Source organism: Balaenoptera borealis (assembly GCF_965194805.1).
Source record: "Balaenoptera borealis genome assembly, chromosome: 5".
Classification (NCBI taxonomy): Eukaryota; Metazoa; Chordata; class Mammalia; order Artiodactyla; family Balaenopteridae; genus Balaenoptera; species Balaenoptera borealis.
Genome location: NC_138862.1, coordinates 29,664,484 through 29,683,301, shown reverse-complemented (window position 1 = coordinate 29,683,301; position 18,818 = coordinate 29,664,484). Strand labels below are relative to the sequence as shown.

General features: G+C 38.2%; 1 protein-coding gene across 1 annotated transcript in view; it reads left to right on the top strand.

Annotated features, from left to right (window-relative positions):
- The window catches only part of LOC309628661 (multidrug resistance-associated protein 1-like), a 114,352-nt gene that overhangs the window by 47,074 nt on the left and 48,460 nt on the right, over positions 1 to 18,818 (top strand). Inside the window, exons 6-8 of the mRNA XM_082391885.1 lie at positions 2,161 to 2,338; positions 13,756 to 14,010; positions 16,165 to 16,230. Coding sequence (XP_082248011.1) covers positions 2,161 to 2,338; positions 13,756 to 14,010; positions 16,165 to 16,230 — 499 coding nt within the window. The remainder of the gene's footprint in view (positions 1 to 2,160; positions 2,339 to 13,755; positions 14,011 to 16,164; positions 16,231 to 18,818) is intronic.

Here is an 18,818-nt window from a genome sequence, read left to right as displayed (position 1 = left end):
TCTAAACTTATATGCCTGATGCCTGGGCTAAGATGGCTGGAAATGGTCATCTCTCTTTCCCTCTTTTTCTCTCTCTCCACAGCTTCTCTGAATGGTTAGCTTAAGCATTGAGGTCTCTGGTTAGTTGATCTTCTTACATAGCAGCTGGATGTTCCCAGAGTAAACATTCCAAGAAGTTTAGGCAAGTCGTTTTATGACCTAGACTTGGAAATCCCAGAATGTCACTTGAGCCATATTATTTTGGTCAAGCAATCCCTTAATTCAGCTCAGATCCAAAGGGAGGGGAATTAGGTTCAAATTCAAAATGAGAGGAGTAGCAAGTGATCTCCAGCCATTCTTAGTCATGTTCTGATTTCCATTTGCCAATGACTGACTACTGCTCAAGAAACTCATTAGAGAATCTCACTGTGGTCACTCTTTCTGAAAATAGTTATAGACGATGGCAATTCAGTGTCTCTGTGTTCTTCCCAAATGTGCAGTCTGTTGGGTACTAAAGAATTGTTAAGTCCTTGGCTGTGGGGTAGAGAATTGTCTCCCTAATTTTGTCACACACTTTTTATAACATACTAGCTTGATCACACCTGCAAAACAGAAATTTCAACATTGCATTGAAATGAGTCAGTTGACATGTCTTTCTCCCTGAGTAGACTATAAGTTCCTCCAGGAACTTATTCAATTTTTGTGTCCTTAGCTCCTAGCACAGAGCCTGGCACATAGAACGAAATACATTTGGACTTATCCAAAGCTATGCTTTTCCAAGAAACACTCATTCTAGAGTAGCTGAATAAGCTTACAATTCCTGCATTGGGGAAGAATTGAGTCATCAGAAAGAATTTTATGAATTTATATGATCATGTCTCATGTATAATAAATATATCAAAATAATACTTTCATTAATTTACTAGTAGAAGAAATTTGTTTCTTGTTGATCATGGTGCTTACTCTTTTTTCCCATTTATTGGGATTTTATTCTAATGTCAGTCAAACAAAAAAATGAGTATTTATATCTGATATCATGAATATAGGTTTATGATCTTTACCATGCCTTGATCACAGATTATTTACAGTATTTCCTGGAAATATTTTTAGTAGTTCCATATTAATGTAGTACCTGGTGATAGTCATTTAGTTGTTTGATTTTATGAAACAGGAAATAGTCTAATTGATAGATGTATCTACAGTAAGAAGAATAGTGCTTCTCGTTCAGGAAATTTAATTCTGAGACCAAGAAGTTATTTAGTAAGTTGCTTTTGTAAAAATAATTCGGAGTCCCAATGGATGGCATCTGATAGACATCAACTAAAAATACAGGACCTGCTGTTGTATAATGTTTATGTGGGTTGTGGTCACTTCAAATAGTGATTTTCAGTGACTAGAGGTTTATAGTAGGATTTTTAGAGGCACTGGTATTATATTTGATTCTAAGGTACAATTTTAATAAAGATAATTTTTGAAGTACTTGGTTTATAAAGCAATTCGGGCAACATGAATTGCTTTTAAGTGTACATCCATTAACTGTCCAAGCTGTCAATAAAGTAGATCGAAGCTTAGATAATTAGAACCATCCCCATTGTCTAGGTGTACCCAGCATTGACCTTAATCACGATGACCGTGTTGTCACCAAACTTAAGAGGAAATAAGTAACGGTAGAGGAGAGGGAAATTGGATATGCATAAAAGTAATAAAAGGTGAGCTATAATTCAGGCCTTTAAAGAAACAGTGTCTTTTTGCCATGCTAAGAGATTCTCTACTTAAGTTCTAATTGTCATGTTTCCCTATATTTAACAAAATGCATGATTTCAGCAAAAAAAAAAAAGAACTTTTAAATGTCTCTGTGTCTCAATTTTCATGATGAAGTTAGGCCAGAACATTTAATTATTTGATGAGATTGCCATATGAAAACTAGAAAATATCCTTCTACCCACAAGCCTGCGATAATAATTGTTGATTCTATTTATTATATATACTTGAGTAAAAATAAAGGGGGAAAGGATGCCAAATTGGGCAAGTAAAAAAACAGGCAAGTGTGTGTGTGTGTGTGTGTGTGTGTGTGTGTGTGTGTATGTGTAACATTTTGACAGTACTTAATTCGTATAAGCATTTTATTACTTCAGATGTTTAACATTTCTTCCCTTTTCTCAATTTGCATATGACATTCAGGCAAATGATCATTTTCTGTGAACACCGCCCAGATTTTGGCTGGAGTGGCTATGGTTATGCTTTGGCACTTTTTGTCGTTGTCTTCTTGCAAACCCTGATCCTTCAGCAGTACCAACGTTTTAACATGCTCACTTCAGCAAAAATTAAGACAGCTGTAATTGGACTGATCTACAGGAAGGTAAAAGATTGAAGAAATTCCCAATTTCTAAATGAACTGTATCCTTATGTGCTTTAAAATAAGGGATCTGGAAAAATAGAAGTGTATATTAAAAAGTTCTAGTGTGTCCTTTGAATATACATTTATTTTGCTATGAAAGAACTTTGACTCATCAATATTGGTTGCATTAATTTCTTTATAGGGTCCTCTTTCTATAGTCCCTGAAACTTCTAGTCAACTCTAATCCATGAAATTAAATGATGTTCTCTGTCCACTGTTACATCACTTAACTCCTCCTCAGAAAATGAATGGAATTGAATGTTTTATGGTTGTCTATATTTATGTATCAATAAAATTTCTTTCCATGATCATTTTCCATCTACATAGTACCTTTTACTTCTTCCTCGGCTCACTCTGTCTTTTCATGCAACAAAGCCATCCTTCTCTATACAGTCGTTACCTATTTCTCTTTGAGTCTAAGCCCTTTCCCACCCACCCCAAAACCTAGCTGATCCTTATACCTAGCATGACCCTAAAGTTTAATTTGTCCTTTCTTGAAAATACAATTTTAAATACCACCTCTTTACCATTCAGAGCCTTTTATTTACATGATAGTTATAAACTATCATGTAATTATCATGTAATTTCATGTAATTATCATGTAATTATCATGTATTTTATAACTCTAAATTAAAGAGTTTCCTCCCTCCCGTAGTTATCACTGAGTTATTAAATCAACAGGTGTATTTTGCCTTCTTAGTCTGTACTCCTCTATAAATTGTGGGTTCTTCAGATTTGGAATAGGAACTTTTTAACCTGTTGTACCTTTATCATCTAAGAGAGTGGCTTTTACACATTTTTATAAAAGTTGGAAGACTGAGTAAATGAATAAATGAGCCATTGCCTTCAAGAAATTAGGGAGAACTATTAGCATACATAATAAATGTGTGGAACTAAATGCAGATATTGTAAGAGATCAGATAAGCAGGAAATCTACAATGTGTGTAGGCAGTTAAGGAAGGTTTCACATAGAAAGGAGACTTGAAATAGTCTTTGGGAAAGCTGTAGGATTTGTGTAAGTGGAAGGAAATGTAATTTGGGTTGACCTGGGCATGAAGTGTTACAGACCATTTGGCCATATTAGGCCAAAATGGAGGCATAGAGTGATTTTAGAGACTCTGGAATGACCCAAGCTCAACTGAGCCAGGAAGTACTAACTTGAAGTAGAGCTAGCTCTGTATAACGTAGCCCAGATACAGGGTCAGAGAGGCTGCCCCAGTTGTAATTTTAACGGCTGTAAATTCTGAGAATTTACAGAATCCAAATATGGAGAAAAGATTGATCAAAGAGTCTAGGAATCAGTTTAAATACTAACATTTGTTTTCGATATATGGTCTATATGGAACAGGACTTCATTCATTGATTAAAGCATTGGAGTTTAGGTATAGGATTTGGGTGCATTTACAAGCATAAAAGAGTAGGTTGCGGTAGAAATTGGAGCAAACTGTCCGAAATAAAAAGGAAAATCAAGTGCTAGGGGTGAGTCCATTACAAGGGCAAAAAGACCCTGGAGATAATGTAAGAGGGAACAGAGTCTACAGGAGTGAGACTGTATGGGTCCTTAGAGAATGTTTAATAACAAAGGGCACTCAAGGATCAAAGGAATACAGCAATCAAGCTGGTTCAGTGGATCCTGCAGTAGGGATTAAGATTTAATTCTAACTCCATCAGACAAACAGCAGAAGACATTAGTAGTGACCTGTAGTGCTAGGATGCTCTGGGACAGCCCATGCAGGTGGCACAAATGTAAGGCAGTCTTTCTTCTGAGTCTCTTATCCTACATCCGCTTTCCAGAGGGACTAACTGGGGTTGCTAAATTTCCCTTCTCCTATACAGATTTTAGGATTCTGATTTTTGTCATATTTAGATAACTTCAAGATCCTAAATAGCTCTCATAGTGGCACCAGATGACCCATGTTCATCTGACACTGGCCCTCCTTCATCAGGGATTTGTCGTCACTCTGGGGTAAAGCTGGTCTCACACCTTTTTCTTGGTGAGGAAGGGAGGTGTTTGAAAGCTCTTGTTCTGTATCCATCCACATGACTGCTGCTACTTTGGAGTAGAGTTCAGGGAACATCATTTTTTAAGGTTTGTGGGGAAAAACACAGGCCTCCTTCCACTTGATCACTTCACGAGTCTTTGGGTCTTAGAACTCAGATTTTGTTACCCCTTAGCTCTCAGTTGCAGGCTCCATGGGAATTCTTGAGGACTAAGGAACAAGATATGGCTCAAAAGCAGCATCAGTTAGTCCTGGGCTTAACGTGGGCAGTCCGAGGGCATTCTTCCATCAAATACCATCCAATAGGAGTTTCTGTGATTTTTAAAATATTCTATATCCACATTGCCCAGTATGGTAGCCACTAGTCATATATGGCTGTTGAACCCTTGAAACTGAAACGTGGCTAGCAAGAGTAAGGAAGTAGATTTTTAATTTCAATTAAATTTAAGTTTAATAACCGTGTCTAGACTGTCTACATTTGTGGCTTAAAGGTTTATTCTTTCCTTAATTGTGGGAAGTATATAATATAAAGAAAACTGATAAAATTCTGTTTCCATTCTTTAAAATAGATATACTTAAGTGTGGTCAGAAGGAGGAGAGAGAAAGAAAATCCTGGCATACTTTTTTTGCATCCAAAAGAACTGAAGAAAAAGGAATTCTCACAGATTTATGAGGATCCACCTTTACGAACACCATGACTCATTAGAAGTATGGCAACCACTGTTTGAGAATCACTGGGATAGAAATGTTTAGGGCCCAGCAAGTTCTAAATCATATGATGTCTATGACTTACGGCTAGGATGGTCAGGAAAAATAGTTCAGGAAATAAAGATATGAACCAGGGCCGTGGCAATGAGTCCAGAAAGGAACAAATACATGAGGGAGAATGTGAAATTGTAAAACAAATTTCATCATCATAAGATGAAATGAACCATTAGTGAATTGAGCTCAGTGATAAAAAAGATATTTCCAGCCCATAAAAAGGGTTTTTGAGGTTGGAAGCCATATCTGGTTTATCTGGGTCTTCTTAGAGCATAATTCAATCAATGAAATGAATGAAGTTTCAAAAGGTGATGAGTCACATAGTTGTGTTACAGATCCTCCTGAGTGGGTCCCCAACAAGGGTCCTTCTGTCCAGTGTCCTTCGAGCCAAACAAGTTTGGGTTAGGAGCAAAGGAAAGCTTTACTCTCTTATCAGATAACGGAGAGGTGGGAGCTCGCTCTAGAGCAGGGGTACACAATCCCCCCCTCCCTATTGCTAGCATCAGGCCTGAATCATTCCCCCCCCTAACCCGGACCCCCAGTCCGTGGAAAAATTTTCTTCCAGGAAACCAGCCCTTGGGGACTGATGCTCTACAGCACAGGGCTCTCCTGACAGGCTGGCAAGGAGGGGAGGGGGCGGGATTCTTGCTGGGTGGTTGCAGCTGTGCTGCTCTGGCTCCTGATGGTTTCCTTTGCTGTGCAAAAGCTTTTAAGTTTCATTAGGTCCCATTTGTTTATTTGTGTTTTTATTTCCATTTCTCTAGGAGTTGGGTCAAAAAGGATCTTGCTGTGATTTATGTCATAGAATGTTCTGCCTATGTTTTCCTCTAAGAGTTTGATAGTGTCTGGCCTTACACTTAGGTCTTTAATCCATTTTGAGTTTATTTTTGTGTGTGGTGTTAGGGAGTGTTCTAATTTCATACTTTTACATGTACCTGTCCAGTTTTCCCAGCACCACTTATTGAAGAGGCTGTCTCTTCTCCACTGTATATACTTGCCTCCTTTATCAAAGATAAGGTGACCATATGTGCGTGGGTTTATCTCTGGGCTTTCTATCCTGTTCCGTTGATCTATGTTTCTGTTTTTGTGCCAGTACCAAACTGTCTTGATTACTGAAGCTTTGTAATATAGTCTGAAGTCAGGGAGCCTGATTCCTCCAGCTCCATTTTTCGTTCTCAAGATTGCTTTGGCTATTCAGGATCTTTTGTGTTTCCATACAAATTGTGAAATTTTTTGTTCTAGTTCTGTGAAAAATGCCAGTGGCAGTTTGATAGTGATTGCATTGAATCTGTAGATTGCTTTGGGTAGTAGAGTCATTTTCACAATGTTGATTCTTCCAATCCAAGAACATGGTATATCTCTCCATCTATTTGTATCATCTTTAATTTCTTTCATCAATGTCTTATAATTTTCTGCACACAGGTCTTTTGTCTCCTTAGGCAGGTTTATTCCTAGATATTTTATTCTTTTTGTTGCAATGGTAAACGGGAGTGTTTTCTTAATTTCACTTTCAGATTTTTCATCATTAGTGTATAGGAATGCAAGAGATTTCTGTGCATTAATTTTGTATCCTGCTACTTTACCAAATTCATTGATTAGCTCTAGGAGTTTTCTGGTAGCATCTTTAGGATTCTCTATGTATAGTATCATGTCATCTGCAAACAGTGACAGCTTTACTTCTTCTTTTCCGATTTGGATTCCTTTTATTTCTTTGTCTTCTCTGATTGCTGTGGCTAACATGTCCAAAACTATGTTGAATAATAGTGGTGAGAGTGGGCAACCTTGTCTTGTTCCTGATCTTAGTGGAAATGGTTTCAGTTTTTCACCATTGAGGACAATGTTGGCTGTGGGTTTGTCATATATGGCCTTTATTATGTTGAGGAAAGTTCCCTCTATGCCTACTTTCTGCAGGGCTTTTATCATAAATGGGTGTTGAATTTTGTCAAAAGCTTTCTCTGGATCTATTGAGGTGATCATATGGTTTTTCTCCTTCAATTTGTTAATATGATGTATCACGTTGATTGATTTGCGTATATTGAAGAATCCTTGCATTCCTGGAATAAACCCCACTTGATCATGGTGTATGAACCTTTTAATGTGCTGTTGGATTCTGTTTGCTAGTATTTTGTTGAGGATTTTTGCATTTATGTTCCTCAGTGATATTGGCCTGTAGTTTTCTTTCTTTGTGACATCTTTGTCTGGTTTTGGTATCAGGGTGATGGTGGCCTCGTAGAATGAGTTGGGGAGTATTCCTCCCCCTGCAATATTTTAGAAGAGTTTGAGAAGGATAGGTGTTAGCTCTTCTCTAAATGTTTAATAGAATTCGCCTGTGAAGCCATCTGGTCCTGGGCTTTTGTTTGTTGGAAGATTTTTAATCACAGCTTCAATTTCAGTGCTTGTGATTGGTCTGTTCATATTTTCTATTTCTTCGTGGTTCAGTCTCAGCAGGTTGTGCATTTCTAAGAATCTGTCCATTTCTTCCAGGTTGTCCATTTTATTGGCATAGAGTTGCTTGTAGTAATCTCTCATGATCATTTGTATTTCTGCAGTGTCAGTGGTTACTTCTCCTTTTTCACTTCTAATTCTATTGAATTGAATCTTCTACCTTTTTCTCTTGATGAGTCTGGCTAATGGTTTATCAATTTTGTTTAACTTCTCAAAGAACCAGCTTTTAGTTTCATTGATCTTTGCTATTGTCTCCTTCATTTCTTTTTCATTTATTTCTGATCTGATCTTTATGATTTCTTTCCTTCTGCTAGCTTTGGGGTTTTTTTGTTCTTCTTTCTCTAATTGTTTAGGTGCAAGGTTAGGTTGTTTATTCGAGATGTTTCCTGTTTCTTGATGTAGGCTTGTATTGCTATAAACTTCCCTCTTAGCACTGCTTTTGCTGCATCCCATAGGTTTGGGTCGTCATGTTTTCATTGTCATTTGTTTCCAGGTATTTTTTGATTTCCTCTTTGATTTCTTTAGTGATCTCTTGGTTATTAAGTAGTGTATTGTGTAGCCTCCATGTGTTTATATTTTTTACAGATCTTTTCCTGTAATTGATATCTAGTCTCATAGCGTTGTGGTCGGAAAAGATACTTGATACGATTTCAATTTTCTTAAATTTACCAAGGCTTGATTTGTGACCCAAGATATGATCTATCCTGGAGAATGTTCCATGAGCACTTGAGAAAAATGTGTATTCTGTTGTTTTTGGGTGGAATGTCCTATAAATATCAATTAAGTCCATCTTGTTTAATGTATCATTTAAAGCTTGTGTTTCCTTATTTATTTTCATTTTGGATGATCTGTCCATTGGTGACAGTGGGGTGTTAAAGTCCCCTACTATGATTGTGTTACTGTCAATTTCCCCTTTTATGGCTGTTAGCATTTGCCTTATGTATTGAGGTGCTCCTATGTTGGGTGCATAAATATTTACAATTGTTATACCTTCTTCTTGGATCGATCCCTTGATCATTATATAGTGTCCTTCTTTGTCTCTTGTAATACTCTTTATTTTAAAGTCCATTTTGTCTGATATGAGAATTGCTACTCCAGCTTTCTTTTGATTTCCATTTTCATGGAATATCTTTTTCCATCCCCTCACTTTCAGTCTGTATGTGTCCCTAGGTCTGAAGTGGGTCTCTTGTAGACAGCATATATATGGGTCTTGTTTTTGTATCCATTCAGCCAGTCTGTGTCTTTTGGTGGGAGCATTTAATCCATTTACATTTAAGGTAATTATCGATATGTATGTTCCTATTCCCATTTTCTTAAATGTTTTGGGTTTGTTATTGTAGGTGTTTTCCTTCTCTTGTGTTTCTTGCCTAGAGAAGTTCCTTTAGCATTTGTTGTAAAGCTGGTTTGGTGGTGCTGAACTCTCTCAGCTTTTGCTTGTCTGTAAAGGTTTTAATTTCTCCATCAAATCTGAATGAGATCCTTGCTGGGTAGAGTAATCTTGGTTGTAGGTTTTTCTCCTTCATCACTTTAAGTATATCCTGCCACTCCCTTCTGGCTTGCAGAGTTTCTGCTGAAAGATCAGCTGTTAACCTTATGGGGATTCCCTTGTGTGTTATTTGTTGTTTTTCCCTTGCTGCTTTTAATATTTGTTCTTTGTATGTAATTTTTGATAGTTTGATTAATATGTGTCTTGGCGTGTTTCTCCTTGGATTTATCCTGTATGGGACTCTCTGTGCTTCCTGGACTTGATTAACTATTTCCTTTCCCATATTAGGGAAGTTTTCAACTATAATCTCTTCAAATATTTTCTCAGTCCCTTTCTTTTTCTCTTCTTCTTCTGGGACCCCTATAATTCGAATGTTGGTGCGTTTAATGTTGTCCCAGAGGTCTCTGAGACTGTCCTCAGTTGTTTTCATTCTTTTTTCTTTATTCTGCTCTGCAGTAGTTATTTCCACTATTTTATCTTCCAGGTCACTTATCCGTTCTTCTGCCTCAGTTATTCTGCTATTGATCCCTTCTAGAGTATTTTTAATTTCATTTATTGTGTTTTTCATTGTTGCTTGGTTCCTCTTTAGTTCTTCTACGTCCTTGTTAAATGTTTCTTGCATTTTGTCTATTCTATTTGCAAGATTTTGGATCATCTTTACTATCATTATTCTGAATTCTTTTTCAGGTAGACTGCCTATTTCCTCTTCATTTGTTAGGTGTGGCATGTTTTGACCCTGCTCCTTCATCTGCTGTGTGTTTTTCTGTCTTCTCATTTTGCTTATCTTACTGTGTTTGGGGTCTCCTTTTCACAGGCTGCAGGTTCGTAGTTCCCGTTGTTTTTGGTATCTGTCCCCAGTGGCTAAGGTTGGTTCAGTGGGCTGTGTAGGCTTCCTGGTGGAGGGGACTAGTGCCTGTGTTTTGGTGGATGAGGCTGGATCTTGTCTTTCTGGTGGTCACGTCCACGTCTGATGGTGTGTTTTGGGGTGTCTGTGGCCTTATTATGAGTTTAGGCAGCCTCTCTGCTAATGGATGGGGCTGTGTTCCTGTCTTGCTAGTTGTTTGGCATAGGGTGTCCAGCACTGTAGCTTGCTGGTCGTTGAGTGAAGCTGGGTCTTGATGTTGAGATGGAGATCTCTGAGAGATTTTTGCCATTTGGTATTACGTGGAGCTGGGAGGTCTCTTGTGGACCAGTGTCCTGAAGTTGGCTCTCCCACCTCAGAGGCACAGCCCTGATGCCTGGCTGGAGCACCAAGAGCCTTTCATCCACATGGCTCAGAATAAAAGGGAGAAAAAATAGAAAGAAAGAAAGGAAGAGGATAAAATAAAATAAAATAAAGCTATTATAATAAAAAATAAGAAAAAAATTATTAAGAAAAAATTTATTAAGAAAAAAATTTTTAAGTAAAAAAAAAAATGCGGACGGACCGCACCCTAGGACAAATGGTGAAAGCAAAGCTATACAGAGAAAATCTCACCCAGAAGCATACACACATACACTCACAAAAAAGGAAAAGGGGAAAAATTAATATATCCTGCTCCCAAAGTCCACCTCCTGAATTTGGGATGATTCGTTGTCTATTTAGGTATTCCACAGATGCAGGGTACATCAAGTTGTTTGTGGAGCTTTAATCCACTGCTCTTGAGGCTGCTGGGAGAGATTTCCCTTTCTCTTCTTTGTTCGTACAGCTCCCGGGGTTCAGCGTTGGATTTGGACCCGCCTCTGCATGTAGGTCGCCTGAGGGCGTCTGTTCCCCGCCCAGACAGGACGGGGTTAAAGGAGCAGCTGCTTCAGGGGCTCTGGCTCACCCAGGCCGCGGGGAGGGAGGGGTATGGATGCGGGGCGAGCCTGCAGCGGCAGAGGCCGGCGGGAAGTTGCAGCAGCCTGAGGCGTGCCGTGCGTTCTCCCGGGGAAGTTGTCCCTGGATCATGGGACCCTGGCAGTGGCGGGCTGCACAGCCTCCCGGGAGGGGCGGTGTGGAGAGTGACCTGTGCTCGCACACAGGCTTCTTGGTGGCGGCAGCAGCAGCCTTAGCGTCTCATGCCCGTCTCTGGGGTCCGCGCTGATAGCCGCAGCTCACGCCTGTCTCTGGAGTTCTTTTAGGCGGCGCTCTGAATCCCCTCTCCTTGCGCCCCACGAAACAAAGAGGCAAGAAAAAGTCTCTTGCCTCTTCGGCAGATCCAGACCTTTTCCCGGACTCCCTCCTGGCCAGCTGTGGCACACTAGCCCCTTCAGGCTGTGTTCACGCCGCCAACCCCAGTCCTCTCCCTGCGATCCGACCTCCGAAGCCCGAGCCTCAGCTCCCAGCCCCGCCCGCCCCAGCGGGTGAGCAGACAAGCCTCTCGGGCTGGTGAGTGCTGGTCGGCACTGATCCTCCGTGCAGGAATCTCTCCGCTTTGCCCTCCGCACCCCTGTGGCTGCGCTCTCCTCCGCGGCTCCGAAGCTTCCCCCCTCTGCCACCCGCAGTCTCTGCCCACGAAGGGGCTTCCTAGTGTGTGGAAACCTTTCCTCCTTCACAGCTCCCTCCCACTGGTGCAGGTCCCGTCCCTATTCTTTTGTCTCTGTTATTTCTCTTTTCTTTTGCCCTACCCAGGTACGTGGGGAGTTTCTTGCCTTTTGGGAGGTCTGACGTCTTCTGCCAGCGTTCAGTGGGTGTTCTGTAGGAGCAGTTCCATGTGTAGATGTATTTCTAATGTATCTGTGGGGAGGAAGGTGATCTCCGCGTCTTACTCTTCCACCATCTTGCCCAGCGCCCCCTCAGGCTCCTGATGAATGTGCCGGGCGCAACATCTCTGCTTGCGGCCCGCGGCTGCCCTCTTGGATTAAGCGTCATGCGTGGCCACTGCACCCTGACACCGAGCTTCGGTGCAGGCTCAGCCGTTTCCTTTCTCAGGAGGGACTCTGGTCTGAAGGGCCGGGTGCGAGGCCTCTGCACACTGCCCCCTGGGAGCACGTGAGACTAGACTAAGCACCCAGGAAAAGGGAAGGAAAAAAAGGTTAGACTTTATTGTATTACCCAGTCCCCTTAGAATTGTTAATGGGTTTTGCCGGTGACAGTTGTGCTTTGTGTGTTTTCCAAAAGGAGGGTATTTATTTGATTCCTTGGATAATTTGATGATTTTGAATTACTCAGTCTTTTAGTATTTTCATAAATGCTAAGTGTGGTTTATCTTTTCCTTCTAGAAAAGTGGGAGAAAAGAGTTTATATTTGTTTATAATAGTAAGTAGGGGGTGGGTGCTATTAGAGATCAATGGATCTCTCTTAAAAAATGCTATAGTCTTAATGAAATGAGAATAACTGTTCTTGGATTTCCATTGTTTTACTTGGCCACTTTAAATGGTCAGTAACTTATTAAGGGAGTTTACAAAGCTACATTTGGAGGAGGCGTGGATAGAAGCCTAACTATTGTTGTGATTAGTAATTTTTCCTTTTTTTCCTCTTATGGGAGCAGTATTTATTCTGTTTTATCATCAGCACCACTGTGCCCCTTAGAAGGCAGTAGCAGAAATGTAAAGGATTCAACACTGCAGTAGCCATAGAGCTTAGGGGGATCCTGACGCCTTGTGAACCTCCCAGGTCTGTGCATCTACTCCGGGGGCCCCATGACCTCCCACATGCACTGAGCCCCTCGGCTTTAAGCTAGGGAATGTTAGAAGTGTTCCACTGAAGGCCCTGCCTACTTTTTTTTCCAGATGGGCTTTTCCTCTGGCTTTGTATTAGTCATTTATTGAATAATAGATCTTGAGTGCCTCCTGTATACCATTTACTTTTGTTAGATCCAGCTCTCAATCCTGTCTCTCTTTAAATCAATGTGGTGGAAATTCTTTAGAACTTTTGTCATATGAATGGACTTTTGCCTCTTTTCCAGTTTAAATATAAACTTCCACTATTTTTACAGTTATTTATGCTTTTCACTGGGAATTTTAAAAGAGTGGGAAATTAAATAAATGAATTTCTAATATCAGCCTTAGTAAGAAGATACCAGTAATTAACCTTAAGGATATTGACTTCAATATAATATTAAATAACATACACAGAGGGAAAGTGAGAATTCGGCTTTGGAAGAAAAGAAAAGATGTATTTCCAACTGGTTCATGAAGCCTTTTCAATACTCTTATCTCTCTAAATCCCCATGGCCCTCTTACCTATTGTTATACTTATAATCAGCCTGTGTGTAGGACGTTTGTGTAGGAGGGGAGTGGACTGAACAATTCGATTATAATCTCTTTAAGAATTAGGACTGTATCATTTAAAAATTAGCATTCATTAGATATTCATTGATTCACTTGTGTACTTTGTATTGATAAAAGTTAGATGGTTTAGCATTATATGCCAGTAAATAGAGAGGAAGCTCAGTGCTAGAAATCTAGAATTGATTTCTTTTGCAGTTTTTCAATTCCACAAATCGTAAAGGGTGCTTGGTGAATATATTTGCTTGGGAATCCAACTGTTACTCTCTACCAATACATAGTAAATTTTAAAACTATGTAATTTGATCAATATTTGTTTTTTCTTCATCTAAAAACATAGCTCTTGATATTATATGATCCAATGCATAAGTAATCATGCATATTTGTCTAAATACATTACAAATTTTTATTTTTAGTTAAGAGTTACCATTGTTTGACTGTAAAGATCCCTCATGATCTACAGAACTCTGAGTATTTTGCTTCTCTTTTTCCAGGCCCTGCTTTTATCTAATGTTTCTAGAAAAAAGTTTTCCACTGGGGAAATTATTAACTTGATGTCAGCAGATGCCCAGCAGCTCATGGACTTGACCGCAAACATCAATCTCCTTTGGTCAGCTCCTTTTCAGATCCTGATGGCCATATCACTCCTTTGGCAAGAACTGGGTCCAGCGGTGTTAGCAGGGGTGGCAGTCCTTGTGTTTGTTATCCCAATGAATGCTTTAGTTGCAAATAGAATGAAAAAGCTGAAGGTAAGAATGTGATTGCCTCAAGTTACATGTGTCCAACAGAAGTTGAGTTTCCTGACTTGAGTTGATAATAATCATCGAGCTAACTCTCTAAATATGGAAAATAGAGGTTATAAATGGAAATAATCCAAATTTATCATTCATTTATTCAACCAATATTGATTGGGCATCTATCCTGTGCCAGGCAAAGAAAGTACAGCAGTGAGGAGAACTGACAAGTTTCAGCTCTCATTATGCTATTGGGGGAGACAGGCATCAAGCAAGTAAATAAATAGGTATATAGGATAATGCCTGGTGCTAATTTGTGTATGAAGAGAGCTAAATTAGTATAAGGTGATAGAGTAACAAAGGGTGTCATTCCACATGCAGGGGCCAGGACATCCTCAGGAAGGCTATGATATATCTGAAGGGTAGGGTAGAAATCCATGTGGATGTCTGAAAAAAAGATATATCAAGCAAAGGGAATAGTGTGTGCACAGCCTAGAGACAGAGGTATGCTTGGTCTGTCTGAAGAACTGGCAAGGAGGCTAGTGGGCTAAAGTGAGCAAGGAGTGACTGCATGCAGCAAGTGGGCAGTAAATGCTTAACTGAATTAATTTTAATATTCTTCCTCTACATTCAGTCAGTCATTCATCTTACTATCAATATATTTTTGACATCTGCCTTTTGCAATAGAGTGTACACTATGCTCTACTCTAGGAATGGAAGAACAAGACTAGTTCAGTGCTCTGAAGGAGACCACACTGTAATGGGAGAGACAGATGGTTTCACATGTTAAAGTAACAAACAGATGCAGATGTATTGTTTATGAAATTTTATTATTTTAAATGGATAAAAGATTAACAGTATCTATGTACTGACATGGAAATGCATCAGTCATTATTAGAGGAAAAGTAAATTAAGAAACACATATGAATATGTTATATGTATATATATATGTGTAGGTCATGCATGGGTGTGTGTGTGTATAAGATCCAGTTTTTAAAATGTGACTATACCTATGCACATGGATATGACAGAGGTAAATAAATGAAGACATATAAATATAGATTTAAATGTATTTGTATAAGTATAAAAATAACTTAGAGATAAAGCACCAGTCTTTTAAGAATAGTTGCCTCTAAAGAGAAATTGGATGGAAGAAGGGGAGATTTTTTTACTTATTACTTTAATACATTTAGGTGCTGAAAATTTATACCTTCTTTTATATTTTTCTGAATTTTTCAAATAATTACCAAAAAGATTAGGCTTTAAAGATGAGAAATAGAAAATAACATATGATTATAAAATAATTACAAATTACTAAACACGCTAGTATTTAGAATAACAGGTTTTTCAGTGAATACTTTTAAACTAATTTTTAAAAAATATTCTGGATTTTAAATAATTGTAAGTCAAATTTTTAGGAATGGAATTACATTTTCAGGACCTTAATCTAGAGCCCTAAAACATCCAAAGAGACTCCAATATTATATACAAATATTCCAAACAGAAAATATGCTTTAATCATACAAACAATATTAAGGATATTAACTTGTAAATGTGTACTTTGTTAGATATACAAATACTTATTATTATATATAAAATAATTGTGGCAGTATTATTGGAGGAAATCCTTAAGAAGCAATACCTAAACAATAATAAGTATAAAATAATATAAATATTAAGCATTTGAATAAATGTATACTACTTATATAATGTTTGCAAAAAAACCAGTATTTGAAAATATACATTTTAATCACTCTAATTTCCAAAGTACTAATAACATTCAAGATAGTATACTTAAAATATAGAAACTTTTATATATATATATATATAATTGATAGAGTTTGGGGAATTTTATCCCATTTTAATAGAATATGGATATTATTTTATCATTCCATTCTAAATATCTATTATATTTTCTACTCTTTTGGAAAATGTCCACCTTGTTTTTATCCTACTGCTGGCTACTTCTAAGTTTATAATGTCTATTTATAACAATTTTCTAACATTATCAACAGAATAATATTGGATGAACATTATAAGATGGTTTTATATAAAATATTATATAAAATAGAGGAAATACATTGTATTTTTAAAAATAGCTATGGTCATGTCAATTAAAGTATTACCAACTCTCGTCAAATATACTTTCATTTCCTTTCCCTTACATAGAAAAGCCAAACGAAGAACAAAGACAAACAGATAAAACTGCTCAATGAAATTTTACATGGAATTAAGGTAATATAAAAAAAGCATGCCTTTAATTTAACTATTTAGAATATAACAATGAGTTAAACAATAAATGAATTTTTTAGCATTCTCAATATCAAAGTAATGATATAAGTATAATTTTTGAGGGAGTATTTTAGATTTCAGGTGTATAGGAATTCTTATTGTTGAAATAACATTTAAATAAAGCCAAATAAAATGCAGGTTTTTTTTTTTTTTGATTCTCAGCCAACAACTAAACACAAATATCCCAAAAGATACAAACTATTACTTGTTTCAAGGGTAGAAGAGATGGGATGAAGCAGGGCAGAGTGACAATACCATTGTCATCAGTGTGAAGGCAGATTTATACAGGGTAAGTGATGAGAAGGCAGGTTTATACGGGGTTCTTTTACTCAGAATAGAAATGATCACACAAACGCTAGTCTATGAAAGGTGTGTTACAGGTTATTTGTTCCCTAGAAAAGCTACCCCCACTCCACACCACTAACATTTTCTCTGTGATAAAATGAGTGAAACCTTGTGAACTTCTGTGTAGAGATCTTCCTCAATTTACAATGGGGCTCTATCCTGATAAACCCATCATAAGCTGAAAATATCCTTAAGTCGAAAATGCATTTAATACACCTAACATACCGAATATCATAGCTTAGCCTAGCCTAAACATGCTCAGATCACTTACATTAGACTACAGTTGGGCAAAATCATCTAACACAGAGGCTGTTTTATAATGAAGTGTTGAAAAGTTCATTAATGTATTGAATACTGTACTGAAAGTGAGAAGCAGAATGGTAGTATGGTTGCAGAATGGTTGCAAGTGTATCGGTTGTTTACCTCTGGGCTGTGTGACTGCCCCGCATCACGACAGAGTATATTCCATGTATCACTAACCCGGGAAAAGATCAAATGCCAGAATTGGAGGTGCAGTTTCCATTGAATGAGCATTGCTCTTGCACCATCCTAAAGCGGAAAAATCCTAAATTGAATCATTGTAAACTGGAGACCTTCTGTATATAATTTCAAATCCTATTGCACTTGGATTATAGTTTACCAGATTTTTCTAAAGCACAAGATTTGCAGAGTTCACATGGAATTTCCTTCTGACATTTAAAACTGCATAGGAGGGGCTTCCTTGGTGGCGCAATGGGTGAGAATCTGCCTGCCAATGCAGGGGACATGGGTTCGAGCCCTGGTCTGGGAAGATCCCACATGCCGTGGAGCAACTGAGCCCGTGAGCCACAGCCGCTGAGCCTGCGCGTCTGGAGCCTGTGCTCCGCAACGGGAGAGGCCGCAACAGTGAGAGGCCCGCGCACCGCGATGGAGTGGCCCCCGCTCGCCACAACTAGAGAAAGCCCATGCACAGAAAAGAAGACCCAACACAGCCAAAAATAAATAAATACATAAATAAATAAATTAGAAAAAAACAACAAAAAACCAAAAAAAAAAAAAATCCATAGGACGTTCCCTCTGTCTGGTGCATCTATCATTATATACACAGAATAAACCCATTATATGTACCCATTGATTCACCTTAGAATCAATAAATGATATACTGTATTGTGCTGTGTAGAATTTTTACAAAAATATAAATTACTGAAGTGAAAGACATTGTTAGATGGAACATACCTTGAAAGGAGGCTAATATCCATTTAATCATCTGAACTTTAGAATAGCAATAAGTAACTCTGAAATTTAACTCAGATTATTCAATAAGGTCACACATCCCCAAAGTATATGATCCAGATGCATCTTGCACCTCTTGGTGGGTTAATTGAGAGCCCCTGCATCCATTAGAAAGTAGAGTGATGTATGTTTATAGGTTTTAAGTATTGATATTCATAAAAGGAAATTCGTATTATCAGTAGGACTAGGACAGTGTAGATAAAATAAAAGAAAATTTCCTCAAGATCTAAGCAAAGTTCAAGACTTAAAATAACAGTCCCAGTAGTAAATACACTAGAATATTGGTAGAGGTCCAAGTGGCAATCAATTAGGATAGTTTAAAGGTGTGAGCAGTTTGCATCCTTGGAGTCTGAAAACAGGTGTCATAGAGCCTCTATTTGATAATGATAATATATTAGCATTTATTGAACATTTTCTGTGTGTCATGCACTGTGCCTATCACTTTATATCTGTTTCCTCATATAATTCTTATAAACCTCAAGAAAAAGTTTTCTCATCTTCATTTTACAAATAAGGAAACAAAGTATCTGAGCAGGTAAGGGTCATGTCTAAGTTCACAGAGCTGGTGAGAGATTATTAGGGATCTCCAGAGAAGCAGGACTAATAGGATAGATAGATAGATAGATAGATAGATAGATAGATAGATAGATAGATAGATAGACAGACAGATAAAGATTTATTTTAAGGAATTGGCTTATGATTATGGGGGCTGGCAAGTGTGACATCTGTTGAGCAGCCTGGAAATTCCAGCAGGAGTTGATGTTGCCATCTTGAGTCTGGAGGCAGAATTCCTTCCTTCTCAGGGAACCTCAGTTTTTTCTCTTAAGGTCTTCAGCTGATTGCATGAGGCCAACCCATTTAATGGAAGGTAATCTGCTTTATTTACAGTCTGATGATTTAAATGTTAATCAGAT